This window comes from Marmota monax, unplaced genomic scaffold (assembly GCF_021218885.2).
Source record: "Marmota monax isolate L192 unplaced genomic scaffold, Marmota_monax_Labrador192_F-V1.1 WCK01_AAM20220418_F8-fsc00004, whole genome shotgun sequence".
Lineage (NCBI taxonomy): Eukaryota > Metazoa > Chordata > Mammalia > Rodentia > Sciuridae > Marmota > Marmota monax.
In genome coordinates, this window is record NW_026692881.1 from 28,789,383 (window position 1) to 28,806,216 (window position 16,834).

Genomic DNA, 16,834 nt, shown 5'->3' on the forward strand with positions numbered 1-16,834 from the left:
TGTGGATCAGTGGTTGAGTGCCCCTGAGTTCAATCCCTGGTACCAAAAAAAAAATTTTTTTTTGAAGAGTAGGAGCACAGTATAGACTTAGAATGAATTGATGATTAATAAAGAAATAGACTTTTCAGAGCAGTTTTAGGTTCACAGAAAAACTGAGCAGCAGAAGGTATAGAGATTTCCTATATTCCACTTGCCACCATAAACTTGCCCCCCCCCCCACCAGAATGGTACACTTGTTATCACTGCAGAGCATATACTGACACATGATTATCACCCAGAGCCCACAGTTGACCTTAGCATTCTGGACATTCTGTTTAGACAAGTTTGTGATTCATATATAGTATTATAGCATCATATAGAATAATTTCACCTATACATACTGTGCACCGCCTACTTGCCCCTTCCTCCCACCTTCCCCGGCAACCACTGAACTTCTTACTATCTCCATAATTTTGCCTCTTCCTAGATGAAACAGTTTTAGTTCAATTGAATTGAATTTTTTTTTACGCATCTCATTAGATAATTCCCACTAGGTGGCAGCGAAGATTTAAATACTAAGAAAAATGCCATGTAACAGAATTTTTTAAGGAAGAAATAAACTTGAGAGATATTTTTCCAGCTCTACAAATGAAGGCTGTTGGATTCAGCAAGGCTGGGAGAGCGGTTTGAGGTCTCCACCTACATGAGCAGAGAAGTCCAGGGAGATGGCTGCTGGATTAGGGCTTGGGCTTTGGTGTGGGAAGACTTGGGTCATTCACTCCCTCTGAACTGTCATTTCTTCATCTGCAAAATGCTGACAATAGCAGCTACTTGCTGGGAAGAAGCAGCGAGATCATCACTGTAAAGTGCTTCGCAAGCACAAGGCTTGGTACTACACATGTACTCAACAGGTCTTCCCCTGCTTCCTGACTCTAGTCAAGCACCTTGGCACCCAGACATTCCGGAGCTATGCAAGAAGAACAATTGGAGAACAAGGACCACCAAGATATTCTTTCCTGAGGGCTGCTATGGATCAGGAAGGGCTCTGTGAACATGATACCAATCCTAGTCAAAACGCCTTGCAGACAAGAAGCCCTTGACCTTACAGGTGGTGTCTATACCACTCAGACTCTCTGAGTCCTGCCCATTATCAAAGGCAGACATTTGGATGATGCTTAATAGAGAAATATTCATACAGTAATGAATGCTTAAAACCAGCCAGCCAAGCTGGGCTGGAAGAGGAGGTTGGGGCAAAGCTTCCTCCATCCCAAACTTTATGACACAAGCAAATCAATAAAGACTGCCTCCTAGATAAGAGAAAACCACCCGCGTCAGCTGGTCCCAGTTTTCCAGAGTATTCCACCAAGGTTGCCCATTCCCTCTGGACAAAGCCACAGCTTTCCTTGGAGCAGCCTGAAGTCCTACTGGGCAAAGTATAAAAGATGGAGAGATAAAGAGCGCACTGGATGGTTCACTTCTTCCGTGCTCGCTCCAATTGAGCTCCTTTATAAAGAACAAAACGTCCTACTCTCTATCTGCATGTTTTTCAGCTGTTGAGAAAATTGTTTCCACATCACTGAAGCAGCTGCTGATAAATATAGAAAGCTGGTGATTGGCACTGGAATTACTGTCAAAGTCAGAAATAGGTGAATGTGGAGCAGCATCAGGGAAACAGAATCCACTAGTGACAGCCAGTGTTCTGGAAAAAAAGGAAAAACAACAACAACAATAACAACAAAATAGCCTTAAACTCTTTGCCTCAAGCCCTACTCTTGGCATCAAAGCCAGAGCAAAGTAGGGATTTGGCTACTTATGTTCAAGTTCAACTCACATCCAAGTACACACCTGGTTCCATATTTTTATCATTTTGATCAAAGGCCATAAATATCATTATTAATAAGAATCCTGCCTGTCTGCCTTAATCTTTCTAATACTTTTTGGCAGAGGCCCATGGACACCTGGGTTTCAAAAGTATTTGAGCTAAAGAAAGGGACATATGGCTCTTGGAAGGAGGGTGTTGTTCCCAAGCTAAGAGGAGAGGTTTTCTCTTAAGTGCACTTAAGGTCCTGTCAACCTGGACACCTATGTTCTCCTTGAGAATGATTTTCTGCCTTCCTAGAATTCCCCATTCAGGATGGTAAGGGACAAAAAGATGTCTTTTTTCTGCAAAGATGCCTTTTGGAAAGGAAGACTGGGGACATGGAGCCACAAGAAGAACAAACATGTGATGGCTCAGTTTCCACCCATCTCAGCCTTCCCAGGTCTGCATGCTTCGGACATGCTCAGTCATTCACAAAAGTGGTAACAGCCATTCAGAGCATCTGTCCATCAAGGATCAAAGCCTCCAGAATATGGAATGGGACCGTTTCCAGCGTTGCAGAATTTTTGGCAAAGGCATCAGAGCCGAAGACAACAGTGATGAGTATTCCAACTTCCAAAGATGGGGACTAGGGGCTGAGTGGTTTGGTGGTAGAGGACTTGCCTTGTATGTGTAAAGCCCTGGGTCCCATCCATATTGCTGGGAAGAAAAAAAAATCATGAGCATATAGCTCAATGGTAGGGAACATGCTTAGCATGAGCTGGGGTTCAGTTCTAAGCACCCAAAGTGAAAACAAAGTCTCAAGGGAAGCGCCACTGGTCAGTGCTTGTTGTGATACTAAGATACCATAAAATATCTATTGGGATTTTGAGACAGTCAGAACATGCCCTTTCTTTCTTGTGAAAGTTTCTAAAATAAGAATTCTTTAAAAAAATCAACTTTCAGTATTGAAACTGTTGCCCAGATACATACCAGAAAATTCAAGCTTTCCCCAGAATCCTTTATTACAATTAAAAGAAAAACAGAAGTAGTATTTGTCCAAAACAAAATTATCACATAAATTCATGGCCATACACATGGATGAAAAATAAATAGTAACAAATCATTTCAGACTTAGGGTGCTATTAATAGAAAGTGGAATAAGACTTTGGAGACCTTATAAAATATCCTTCTAATGGGCTGCTAACTAGAGGCACTTTACCCTGGCCAATCTCAGAGTCTAAATTCCAGGGTTTGATTTATTGAGGTCCTGATTTAAGGACATCTTATCTTGCCATCCAAATGTTCTTATAGAACATGGATTTCCCAATCTTGTGAGATAAAATGATAAAGACAGGATGTGAAAGAATATTTGCTCTGTCCCAAAGAAGGGAGTGGGGGAGCAGGAGAGTAACCAGAATACAGGACAGATGCTGTTAGGTGACCAAGTTGCCTTTGACCCTAGCCTTCTACAGGTTACCTCAGCCTTTACCACGTAGTCTCCTTCATGGGAATGACTATGAGGTGGCCCAAAGTGACTGCCCACTTTATAAGGTCCTTCCCACCCCTCCAGAGAGTCTAAGTATCATTGCCATCTGCTCTCATGCTTGAACTAAACACAGCATCTAAGTTGCCAACCTGGCCTTCAGAGGCCCTTGAGTGGGTGACATAGAGCTAAAAAACAAACAAAAAACAGACTTTTCTTATGTTATTTTAAAAATAAGAGTTGGCCTATAGTTTTTTTATTTTTTAAATTTGTTTCAATTATATATGACAGTAGAACTCATTTATGTACCTTGATATATCCTACATAAGATGGGATATAATTTCTCATTTTTCTGATTGTTCATATTACAGAATCATATCAGTCATGCAGTCATATATATACATAAAATAATAATGTCTGTTTCATTCTACTATCCTTCCTATCCCCGTATCACCTGCCTCCACTGCCCTCTACCTAATCTAAGGTAACTCTGTTCTTCCCTAGTGTCTCCACACATTATTGTGAATTAGCATCCACATATCAGATAAAACATTCACCTTTGGTTTTGGGGGATTGGCTTACTTTGTTTAGCATGGCCTACAGTTTTAACATCATTAAGGTAGAAAAGATTAGGGTATTTGAAAATCTTCTTTTGATCATAAAGGCCATTATTAGGGATGAGAGTTTGGTCTAGCAAGTAGATATTGTTGAATGTTGATCTTCATCTTCATCTGGGCTGTAGAATGTTGCCAGGTCCCAAATTAGACAACTATGAGTTGACAAATGTTGACAGGGCACAGTCCATGCTTTTTATTTGAACCAAGTCACTGCAATGAGTCCCCAGTTTTCTTTTTTAGCATGTCATGGCAAATACCATGAGTATGGGATCAACATAAGAAAGAAGGGAGCTGGGCTGAGGTGCCACTCAGTGGGAGAGAACACATGCCTATTATGTACAATGGGTTCAATGCCCAGTACCCCCCCCCAAAAAAAAAAATCCAAAACAGAATGAGAAACTGCAAACTTGTTAGGCTGAGCACTTTTCAAGAGTAATTTTTGTTGTTCTGTTCTTTTAACTTCTGAATTTCTAGGCTGCCCAGAAAAGCAATATGAGATCAGAAGACAAATCCTAGGTGCAAAGTGTTCCCACTCTGTGAAAAGGGGGGGTCTCAGTGCTATAAATGATTGACATCTCAGATGCTAAAAGTGGCCCAGAGTGATTTATGAAAAGACCTGACCTTGAGACAGACTTTCCACAGTCACCTCTGTCCCTGCTGAGGTTGGTTGCTCGCTTTGCTGTCTTGATGGCCATGGTGGAAACATGGCAAGCCAGGGTGGCCTCTGATGCACTATTTTAAGTGGAGCTTCTTGTTGTCTTTGGAAAACAACACCGCACAACAAACAGGACTTCCTGGGCCATGACAGCGACAGACCATCACCCTCATCAGGACAGGCGAAGGCAGGCCTGGCAGCAGCCACCCTCTAAGTCCTCTAAAATCTAGTCTCTGAAACTCCCTCCTGTCTTTCTCCATATCATATGTGCTTGTGAAGTGGTAGAAACTTTAGCCAGAGATTTCATAAATATAGACCATTTACATCTTTCCAACTTCGAATTCTAATCCCTGAAGCCAATGCCCAAAGAATGCTGTTGGGAGTGTCATAGATTCAAGGTCAAAAAGCTTTCCCCTTTCGTGTTAGGCGTGTTTCTTTCCTATATTCATGACCAGGAATCCCTCTCTCCCAAGTCATCAAGAATTTATTAGGCAGGAATCCCCAGCTTAGCATTGCTAGGCATTTCCACAAAACACCTAAGAAACAGAAGAAAGCCTATTGTGGACTTGTACCCACTCAGACTCATACAAAGCATTAGAGTTGAGAGTCTGAATTTTCTGCTAATTACCACTGAAGGATGACTCTAAACAGCACGAAACCTGTCCCTGCACTCAGGACTGGACCTGTTGAACCGTTCTGATGAGCCTAGGAAGACTCATTTCTCATGGCCTGCTTGGACCAGCATGAATGATGTGGGTATCTTACACACAGTCAGTGCCAGATAGTATTTACATTTACCTATCAACTAAGTAAAACATGTATTTTGGAAAGGCTGTTGAAAGCCGTTAGGAGCTGAAAACTTTGATGTCTGCCTAAAGTCAATATCTGTTGCCTTACATATCGTATGAAATCTCTTGAACAGAGATCCTTCCATTTCCCAGACAATTAATAAAAAAATTGTAACATGTCTATATTCTTGGGGAAGTAATAAAGATTTTATTTGATGTGAAATTAGAAAATATTAGCATAAACATTAATACTGTTTTGTCACCTGCTCTAATTTCTAGGTTGAAAATCCTAGCAAAGAGAACTCATGTGTGTGTGTATGTGTGTGTGCATACATGCATGTTTCTGGAACTAGAACTAAAAAATACAGAATAAATCATCACCTCAATAAGTAAACTCTCGGGGCTGGGGATGTGGCTCAAGCGGTAGCACGCTCGCCTGGCATGCGTGCGGCCCGGGTTCGATCCTCAGCACCACATACTAACAAAGATGTTGTGTCCACAGAAAACTAAAAAATAAATATTAAAAATTCTCTCTCTCTCTCTCTCTCTCTAAAAAAAAAAAAGAACTAGAAAAACAACAAACTAAGCCCAACACTTAAAAAAAAAATAAAATAAGTAAACTCTCAACTTCAAAATACCCAACTGGTGATTTCAAAAGGCCAGCTGGTGGGGGATAGGCTCTGAGAACATCGTTGCTTTCTGGTCCCTTCTTCACCTGTCTCATGTGGCTGCTCAGCACTGTTTCTGATGATGTCAGCATCATCAGAAGAACACAGGATTCTCTCCTGCCTAAAAATGCTACCTGTATGGCAGGAGGAAAGTGGGAAGCCAAAACAAAGCCAAACAGAGCCTAATCATAGCATGGTCACACGGCAACCTCCAGCCCATTCAACCTGCATGGGTGAAAAGTCCAGGGCAGGGCTTCAGTGGACAGGGCGAGGGAGCACTCACTGAGCACACACTGGGGCGCCCCTGTGGGCCTGCAGAGCCCTCCTTTCTGCTTACAATCTCTGACATGCCCTGCAAACATCATTTGATCCCCAAGCCACTCCTCCAAAGGACAAATGTCTGCAGGGAAGACAGAGTTAACGTGGCTGAGGTGCAAAGCATGTGAACTCAGCACTACTGAACAGACTTTTTCTGGAGAGTCTGGAGAACTGGGGAGCAAATTTCTGCCAACAGGCTGAGCAGTGGCCATGGAGTCATTGCTCAAGCCAGCAACAGAGGAAGAAAAGGGGTAGAAAAGAGAAGAACCAAGAAGGGGAGAGGGAGCAAGAAGAGAGGGTGCTCTGGGTGGCCTCTGCTACCTGCCATCACCTGACACCATTCAATGGTGCCCAGGCCATGGCCTGCCATACTACCAGGCAAAGATTCCTGGGAAAGGTTTGGAAAACTGGCAGCCATTGCTTTTAAGATTTGATAGTCTTTAGCAAACCTCTCTAAAAACTGTACCACGGCTCAAAAGACAAATATGTAGACAAATATTTGTTCGTGTGTCTTCATCACAGCACTGTACTCGAGAGCCAAAGATGGAAATGACCTGCATGCCCATTAACAGACGAATGGGCAATAGAGCCATACTTTGCAATATTAGCCATCAGAAAAAGGAAGTACTGATAAACAATGCAATCTGTGGGAACCTGGAAAACATTTAGAAGCCAGATACAAAAGGCTGTATGACTTCATTTCTATAAAATATCTGGAAATAGGTAAATCCACACAGAAAGCAGATTGCAAGTTGCCAGGAGCTGGAAGAAGAGCAGAATGGAGAATAATTGCTTAACAGGGACAGTGTTTTCTTTAAGGGTGATGAGAAGGTTTGGGGACTAGACAGAGGTAGTGTCTACACAGTGCTGTGAATTCACTAGGGCTCCCCAAATGGTGGCTTTAAAATGGTTAATTTCATGCTCTGTGAATTTCACCTCAATTAAAAAATATTATACCCAGAAGGTTTGCTTGTGAGCCTATTTCCCTAATTTAGTTATAAACTTTAACTTAGTGAAGAGTTTTATGATAAATCTTTAACTGGCTATGGTCACTAGGCACACATGGGTTCTTGCCAAAGAGGAAACCATACTTGATTCTACGTCAGCTTCTCAGATTCGGGACTCATTAGCAAATAGCTGTTCGTTTACTCTATTCCAAAGACAGGAAGAATAAAAAGGGGGTAGAATGTCAGCTTTTGTGCATTCCTCATGTGACCAATCACTTAATACACATGACTAAAGGTCATAGCAAGGGCAGACTACAGTGAGACTTCAGTCTGGATAGGTCTTTCATTTCACTTTGTAAAATTAACATTATTTCATTTTGGGGATACTTTGGTTTTACATAGATAAAAACACAGGGTTAAAAAAAATTGTTTTCATACAGCAAGAATCATTTTCCTTCCCTCCATTACCCATTTCTCTCTCTCCGTGCCTAGGCACAACTACTATAAGCAATTTTTCAAATATGCTTTCAAGGAAAATCCCTAGGAATATACAACTATAGGGATACACAGCAATCCTTTTGAACAGCTAGGGACTTTTTACTGCTATTTAAAAATTAAAATTCACCTGGGAAAATGACTGCTGTTCCAACCATTAAAATTCCAGCCTCACTGATAAGTTAGTTATTATGTAAGACACATAGCTACTGAAATGAGAACAGCAAACCGCAAATGCCATTGGCTTTCTATTCACTGAAAGCTCTTTTTAACCAATGCTTCAGTGAGGGGTCCCTGTTCCCTGTGAAAAGCTGGGACTTTTCTTCCTTTCTTACCTGAAGAAACTCAGGTGAAGTGAGAAGAGGCATCACTCTGGGCTCTCTGTTAAAGATTTCAGCCTGAGAAGTCTGAGAATAAAAGTCCCTCTTTGCAACATACCTCACTCCTCTGGAAGGAACCTTTGGCTACTCTGTGAATTCCACTCTCCCAACACCCCTCCCCACCCAGGAGAGAAAGCTGAAGCCACCATACCAGGCCAGAGGCCTGTGCCCTAAACACTGGGAGAGGTGACCTCCTGGTCCACCACAAAGTTGGGGGACACTTTCCCTCACACCTCCACTTTCTTAAAAACTTGTGACTGTGTTATCAACAAATTGATCTCAAGCAATTACTGACCATTTCTCCTTGTGACTAAGAGGAAACCCTTGTGAAATGGGAAAATAAAAGTGAGTTTAAATATGCCCGTTTAGGTCACTTCTCATGCACCTGTGTACTTGTGTATTACTGTACCAAACTGCGAAGGCGTCTTCAGGAGGGCCAGACCCCACCACTGGGGCTTGGGAGAAAGATTTATTCCCTCAAAAGCTCTCCCGACATGCTTTCAATTCACACACAAAACAAACATTCCTGTGTTCACCATGTGCACAGTGCTGATCTCTAAGGACAAGTCTTGCCATTAGTAGCTCCTCTCCTGGTGGAACAGATCAATGTCCCAAGAACAGGGGTATATGACTATTACTGCCATAAGAGACATTTAAGGTACAGGTTTGCTGGGAACACTGGGTGCCCTTTTGCCAAGGGGCACAAGCAAATTCAAAGCTTTCAACCTTTTGTGTGACATTCGGAAGAATGACTTTTGAAAAAGTACATGAAAAAAATGCTATGGGAAAAAATGTGCATAAAATTGGACACATTCACAATTACACACAAACCTATAGCACTTAGGGAAATATCCAGAATGATCACCAAAATGCTCAGAGGGGATCTCTTGGTGATGGAACTTAGATGCTCCTCATCTTTCTTTGTACCCTCCTGTACTGTTTGTGTTGTTTTACAAAAAAAAAAAAAAAACCACACTTAAAACCTATCATTTTAAAAGAGGAGATGCGAGTTCGTTTCAAGGTAGAGAAGGCTTTGGTTCAATTTCCAGAATGTTTATCTAGGATGTTATGTGGTAGGCTTTGCACAAGAAAGACAACAGGGTCCTTATATTCAATGAATTCATTCTCTTGGGAGTGGAGGTGACCACTCATGTAAAAAATTAAAATGCGGTCCGCATGTACCCATGGTGTCTTAGTTGGAGAAATGCGTCACAGTAATGTAACACGTTAACTGAGTGAGAATTTAGCTGGTGCCTAGAACAGAGCCTGGAACTTAGTAGGTGTTCAGTGAGGTGTTTGATGAATGAATGAATGGCACCTTGGATCTTTCCTTAACATGGTCCTTTCATTTACCCTGATCATCTTTTCTCACAGCTGTTACCTGTACCATAATCACCAGTGTCTTCCCAGCCCTGATCCAAATATTTTATTTTGTACCCCCCTATCACCATCACCCCATGGATCATTCTAGAATATTGTTCTCTAGGTTAAAAACCATCCTTAGGAGCTCCATGTTGCCAAACTCCTCAAGGCCTTCCTACACCTGGCCCCAGCTCTGTCCTTCCAGGTTCACTTCTCAGGGCAGAGAATGCAGCCTGGGGTCCCCCTGCACTGCTTCTTCAAGTTCCCTCAGGCAGACTGTCCTTCCAAGGAGCACTGCAGCTGGTCCTCATGACAACCCCTGGAAGTAGCCGTTTTCCAGTTTGTGGATGAAGGCCTGGAGGTTCTGAGACACTGAGTAACTTGCTCAAGGCTACACAGCGAGGAGGAGGCCCGACCAGGACGTGAGGCAGGTGTGGAATGTGAACCACTTCCTCAACCCTCAGGCCCTGCCCCTGAGTCTAAGCTTAGGTTCTCCCCTCACCACTTCCTTAAAGAATAACAACGAACACTAACCTGTGCTGACAATGTGCCCTGAATCTTTGAAGCATTTCATTCCTTAATATCCACAAGGGAAGATCTCTTTTTGAGGATCCAGCTATAAAACCCATTACCACGAGCAAAACTCCAGCAATCCATGGGCTTCAAGTGTGGATACATTCCTGACTCCACTGGTTTTTAAAAGGCAGCTATCATGAACAGCAAAGGAAAAAAGCAGTTGTGCAAAAAGTGGGGACTGGGACTGTCACAAACATTAGGGAATCAATGCCTCAATAATAGGTCACTGTTAGTATTGTTAAGCTGTAAGTGACCAGCACTTCCATGCATTTACTCACTTCATTGTACAAGGCAGGTGCCTATGACCATCCCATTTTACAGATGAGAAAAAGGAGGACAGAGAGGTAGACACTGCTAGTGAGTGGGAAAGCTAGGATCTGGCCCAGGGGGGAGCTTCCTCGCTGCACCTATGGTTAGGTGCTTCAGCAGACAGTTCCCACTCAACTTGAAAATGATGTTTTGAGAGAGATGTTTCATTTACAGATAAATGAAAATTATCTTACAACTGGGAAGAGCTGGTACACCAAACAGAAAAGTGAAATGATTGAAAATGTCTTCCTCCTGTTTGAAAACACGCACGTGACTCTTTATCTGAAATGATTTAAATTTGGTCCAACTACACCGTTGCCCTGATACCTGTGGGAGATCCAACTGCAGTCAGAATAATGATGATGCTATATATGGAGGTCTGTGTAGAGGAGACAAGGGAGAAAGACAGGCTTGGATGTATTTGTGTGGGGGTGTTCACCCTGTTAATCGTCAAACCCACACACAATCAGACGCTAGTCAGACACCCTTGGAAAGGGAAAGGGTGATCATAGACAGCAGCCTACTCCTGCTCAGGTGCCTGAAATAGACAGGAGCCATGGAGGAAACGACAATTCAAGCCCGATTCCATATGCACTAGGGTGCCACACAGGTTTGTGCTGCTCCTTAGCCTGTGGGAATCCAGTCCCTCAGGTACAGGAAAATATACCAAAATGAGGTAGAATTAATTTGCAGAGGACTGTACTTGACTTTCTGGTAGAGTGTAATGTCTTCTGTGCATATTTTTTAAACAGTATGAATCCGCTAGAAAGTTAATGCTCCCCACAACCCTAGGAGGTACCTTTCACTACCACCTCCATTTGAGATCACATCAGTTGCTTATGGAATCGAATTGCATTGGGCTGGACGCAGCAACCATTTAAACTAATTTGTGGCAATAATCTTTTATTGAATCAACTTGTTTCTAGGAATAACCTCCTGAGGGCTTCTTTTTACCAACTTTGACACAACAGGGAGACAACAGGTAGAAAAGTACACACAGCCTTGGGGTCAGGACACTCAGACCATCTACACACCCATCATGTCTGCTCTGAGGCTCAGCACCCATCTTTGGGAATCAGAGAGTGACATCCACATGGTAAAATAAGCATCAGGGAGGGAGCCTGGCATCTGGAGCCAGATGGCTAGGGTGTGGGCCCATGTGACCTTGGGCAAACTACTTGACCTCCATGACCTTTTGTTTCTTCATCTGTGAACAGGCACAGTTAGTACCAACCTATAGGGGTGTGAGAGGATTAAATGAGTTGATAGTGTAAACTGGTGCTACAGTGCTGGCACACCATGAGGTAAATGTTAGGAGAATTTTTTGAGGAGGCCTCCACAGGGTGGTCTTCTTAAAACAGACCAACACAGACATGGCGGCCACAGAGCAGCCAAAGAGGGAGCTTTTTCCAGCGAGCTCACAGGGAGAGTATCTTGTGCAAATTCTCCTCCCAGCCTCCGCCCCAGCTTCTGCTTCCCACCCTGCCCCGCTTCTGTCCCCTCTCGTGGTTTTTGCCTCACATCCTGTGACTATGGGAAACTGGCCACATAACGTGGAATAATTCTGGTTCAGAAGAGCAGACTCACTTCCAAAGAGAATATTTTAAAGGGAAAAGAGGATCTCGGCCCTTTTCTTATCCCTTTGATGTATTTCATGGACTCTGTGAACATTATCACAAAAAGAGTTTTACACTAAAAAAAATATGGTCAGTTTTTCTGCTTCTGTGTAGGAAGCCCTTTGCCAAGTTTAAAAAGTCATTTGATTTTTTAAAAAACTATTTTTTTTTTTAGTTGTAGATGGACACCTTTATTTTATTTATTTATTTATTTTTATATGGTGCTTGGGTTGAACCCAGAGCCTCACACGTGCCAGGCAAAGCGCTCCATCACTGAGCTACAGCCCCAGACCAAAAGTCATTTTTTTTTTTTTAAAGTAGGAACTGAAGTCACACCAGAGTAGGTTTGGAAGCATAGGGTAATTCTTGGAGAACCACAAATAACAACCAAATGCTTTCTAATATGCGCCAAGGAATTTCAGAAACTTGCTGCAAATTCCCGTTGCTGTAGTATGTGTGTGCCTGCCTGGCTCGCTGGGGCATTTTGCATGTGTGGATCCATATATAAGAGCTCTCTTCTTCACAGACACCCACACACCCTATAAATGGCTTTGAGTACTTACCTAAATAGATAAGTACTTCTTAAAAATAAAAACGTTCTGACCCAAAGCAGTTGCATAGGAATGCACCCACTGGAAGGAAAGGGGGAAATAGGATTGGGCCCAGCCATTGGCACAGAAGCAAGAATGGTTAAATATTGTATTGAAAATACAATGAATTTGAGATTGATTACATTTTTTTTTACTTAACTTTAATTTTTATGTGTATAAAATGTGTGTCACATAAAAATGGAAATTATAGGGGCTGGGGATATAGCTCAGTTGTTGGAGTGCTTGCCTAGCATGCACAAGGCCCTGGGTTCAATCCCCAGCACAACAACAACAACAACAAAAATGGAAATTATAAATGTAACCCAAAATTTTAATAAAAATTAGATAATCATTCTGATGTTGCTGTGAGTAGAGAACATGCTTCCAAATCGTACAGCCTGAGAGGACTGAAAGTCTTTAAAAAGAATCTGCTTCTGTTTCCTAAACCAAATAATTTGGAGTATTAGATGACACAAAATAGTTAAAATTTAGGGGCCCAAAGAACTGCATCTGACCCTACCGCATCTTTGTATGGCTGTGTGACCTCAAGTACATCCATGGGCCTTGATTTTCTCACTTATCTAAACAGTGGACCAAAGGACACTTTGAGGACACATCCATGCCTATTATTGCAGGCTGTATGCCATGACCCTCTGCTATGGCTGTCGTCAGATCCAAGGACTCATAGAAACCTCCTTTTCTTAACTAGACTGATGAATTCCTCCAAAGTTTTTAGTAATGATTTTTCATGGTAAACCCTCCTAAATAATGGGGTGACTATTTCCACCCAGGTCACCTTCCCAACAACCTGGGGCTAACTGCTTCCTTTGGGCTTAGGACAGGGTAAAAAGCAAAGGACTTGAAACCTCACTAGGGGCCGGGGTATTGCCTTGCTGTGTAGTGATTGTCCTGCCCAGGCTGCTGTCACTCATCCACAGGTCACATAAATCACATGCTCAGAATCCAGTAGTGTCCGGAATAAGGAATACATAGATTTCCTTCCATGGTCAAAATCTAATCTCATGCAAATGCTTTGATAAGAACATTCTTATTTTTAAAAGTATATGTCTTCCACTTTAATAGGAAGATTTGGAATCATTGTTGTGAATTGCACAAAATTCCTCTGAGTGGCAATGACTTATCTCATTCTTATATATTAAGATTCACAGAGTTGAAGGAGGATTATTCCAGGTTTCTCAAAGACTCCTAATGCCCCGGGAAAGAGATGATGTAGAGCTTCCTAACTTGGTACCCAGAGTTCAGAATACATTGACTTACAAAAGTTATTAACTGATCTACCCAGTGTTATTTCGGATGAATATAATAGAAGAAAAGTACAATGTGCCACCATATTGGGGAAGGGAGAGGAAAACTGGTTCTCCTTGGATCCTTACAGGTAAGACAAGCCCTTGTCATAAATGATGATGACTCTCCTGATGTATGTCAAATACCTTCTTCCCACACTTCCTTCAAAGCCCTGAGTGCTGCCTTTTGAAAGAGGCCTTGTCTGATTGGCCATTAGAAATGCTGTCCCTTGACTCTGCTCTAATTTTCTACTTTCATTTTCGTCACATATTAGATATTTTGTGTATGCATTTGTCTATGTGCTCTCAGGAGCAAGCAGGCCTCCTGAGCTGGGAGGGGTGGTTTTGCTCCTCCGTATCTCTGTTCAGAGAACACATGTTGTAGGTACTGAGCAAGTTCTCAGATGAACAAATGTCAGAGTCTTCGAGGTAAATAAAGGTTATTGAAGAGTAAGCAGAGGGCTGGGGATGTGGCTCAAGCGGTAGCGCGCTCGCCTGGCATGCGTACGGCCCGGGTTCGATCCTCAGCACCACATACAAACAAAGATGTTGTGTATGCCGAGAACTAAAAAAAAATAAATATTAAAAAATTTTCTCTCTCTCTCTCTCTCTCTTTAAAAAAAAAAGAGTAAGCAGAAATGGCTGCATCAGTACCTTAGGCAAGTGGAGATAGCTATTCCAGCACATCGCCACCAAATGTTCTCCCATCTCAACCTCCATGATGGGCATTTCCAGTGCAAGGTTTTATGATTATTTCTCTTTCATGGACTGTCAAAAACGACAGTTTGATGTCCAACTCTATTTATGTCTTTGTGAAGTACTGGAGCTGCTTCCCCCGGCCTGGATTTAAGTGGAGGCTTCACCAAACATCACGTTTATCAATGGAAAATGTCCCAGAAAGCACTGGTCGTGGCTCTAGCTAACAGGGGTTCTCAAGAAGAGAGGAACCTTCCCAAGCCACCCTCACCCTTGAGCTACAGAGGTGTTCCTGCCATCAGATCACCAGAGCACTTACTGCCGGAGCAGGTGGCTTCACTGGGGCTGGAAGACATCGGCTGTGCACACAGTTGACAAAGGCAGTCTCTCCCATTGAACGTGACTCGATCTCCAGGTGGAAACGGGCGCCTAGAGACAGAAAGACACAGTCCTCAAGGTTACTTCAGAAACTTCATTCCCCTTCCTTGTGTCTTCAACTTGCCCTCTGGTGCAAATTTATTTACTGGAGGAGCATCAGCTAAAAATGTCTGAAATGCAGTCATGCCCAAGCCGGCCAGCTGGATATGGTCCAAACAAATAAATGTACCTCATTATGAGTAGAAAAGAGAAGGCACTGGTTTTTATGGGCAACTAGATAGTAAAACGGAATGATTTACCTCCACTCCTTAGTGGAGGGATGTCCCAACAAGTCACCCAGCAGGCACACAGGACAGTAAATTTCCAAATGGAAAATCTTCACCAAGAAACCTTTTAAATACCGTGAATTCCAGCTAAGTGCAGGGCCCCTCCCCAGCAGAACTGGTTATAGGCCAAGCATGAACTCTTTCAGTTCCATGGGACCATACCCAGAGTGCTGTGATAACTATGCTGAGTTAGATTTTGTCCTTCCTGGACATCGGAGTATTGCACAGTCCTGGGGACCCAGTTCTTTATAAGCCAAGAGAAATAGGACAGGCTGAAAATATCTGTTTAAGAATTAATAGTAGCTTCTTTTCAGAATGACACTTTCCTTTTACATTAGACATTCATCAATAATAGCACATTGCCACAAAATACCACCTTCTTCAGTTACCATTTCTCATCCCAGTTCACCAAGAGACAGCCTTTAAAAACAAGTCATTAGTTAACAAATGACACACAGTTTCCATTTCTGTTAACTTGCAATTGGCCAATTGGCCAACAATCTTCATCAACATGAGTTTTTAAATGTGTGACCCTGTCAATTAGGAAATGTGAAACTCACAGCGAGACATCATGAATCAGAGTCAGAAGCAATTGTTTAGAGCAAGTCTGAGCTTCTTGACATTAGTTTTTACTTTCTCGGCTGCTATCTCCCTTTTTAGTCACCTGTCTGTGACCTAACAGCTGGTGATTGACTATATGCACAGGTAAACTTGGTCTTAACTCCACAAATGTGTCTGGTGCCAGTAATCAAGAAGGGCAATATATGTATGTGTGTGTGTGTGTGTGTGTGTGTATTTTTTTAAATATGTACCTGAGATTGAACCCAGGGGCACTTAACCACTGAGCAACATCCCCAGCACTTTTCTATATTTTATATAGAGAGACAGGGTCTCACTGAGTTGCTTAGGGCCTTTGCCAAGATGCTGAGGCTGGCTTTGAACTTGCAATCCTCCTGCCTCAGCCTCCTGAGATGGTGAGATTATAGGTGTGCCGCTATGCCTGGCATGGGCTTTATATTTGTATACCCTCAAATATTATTCAAAGTCCTAAGAAGAGATGGGGCCCTCTCTGCTGTGGTGCTATCATTTTTCATCATCTGAATAAGCCCCAGAAAGGGTAAGAGACTTGCCTGGGTTGACCAGTGATGGAGACTAGACAGGTGCAGATGGCATCTACCAACTTAGCACTTAACTCTGTCTTTAATAAGCAAAATCACTGCTCTGGTGGGTGCCAGAGGGTCTATGGCTTCACACTGACAAGTTAAACCTGAACAGGCCTCAAGTCCATTCTGTAAGGAGGCTTAAGGGCCCATCAACACAGCAACTCAACAAGCACAGGTTCTTCTGCCTCTGAGGAGGGCCAGGACTGGGGAGAGGCAATCGAGGCACCTGTAGCTCAACATGTCGAGAAATGCCCACTCTCCAGGGTTGACCAGCACTCGCAAGATGCCCAGAACAAGCCCCCTTTACATCCTGCACTCCAGGATCCTTGCTTACCTCACCCAAGTCCAGGCCCCCTTCTCATCCACACTTTACTTTTTTAGAC

The 16,834-nt window shown here is 42.8% G+C and overlaps 1 protein-coding gene across 7 annotated transcripts in view; it reads right to left on the reverse strand.

Moving 5' to 3' along the window:
* Window positions 1-16,834, reverse strand: part of Ablim1 (actin binding LIM protein 1) — a 271,582-nt gene that overhangs the window by 100,239 nt on the left and 154,509 nt on the right. For all 7 annotated transcript variants that reach the window (XM_058581323.1, XM_058581322.1, XM_058581324.1 and 4 more), the window contains exon 4: window positions 14,904-15,013. In XM_058581323.1, coding sequence (XP_058437306.1) covers window positions 14,904-15,013 — 110 coding nt within the window. The remainder of the gene's footprint in view (window positions 1-14,903; window positions 15,014-16,834) is intronic.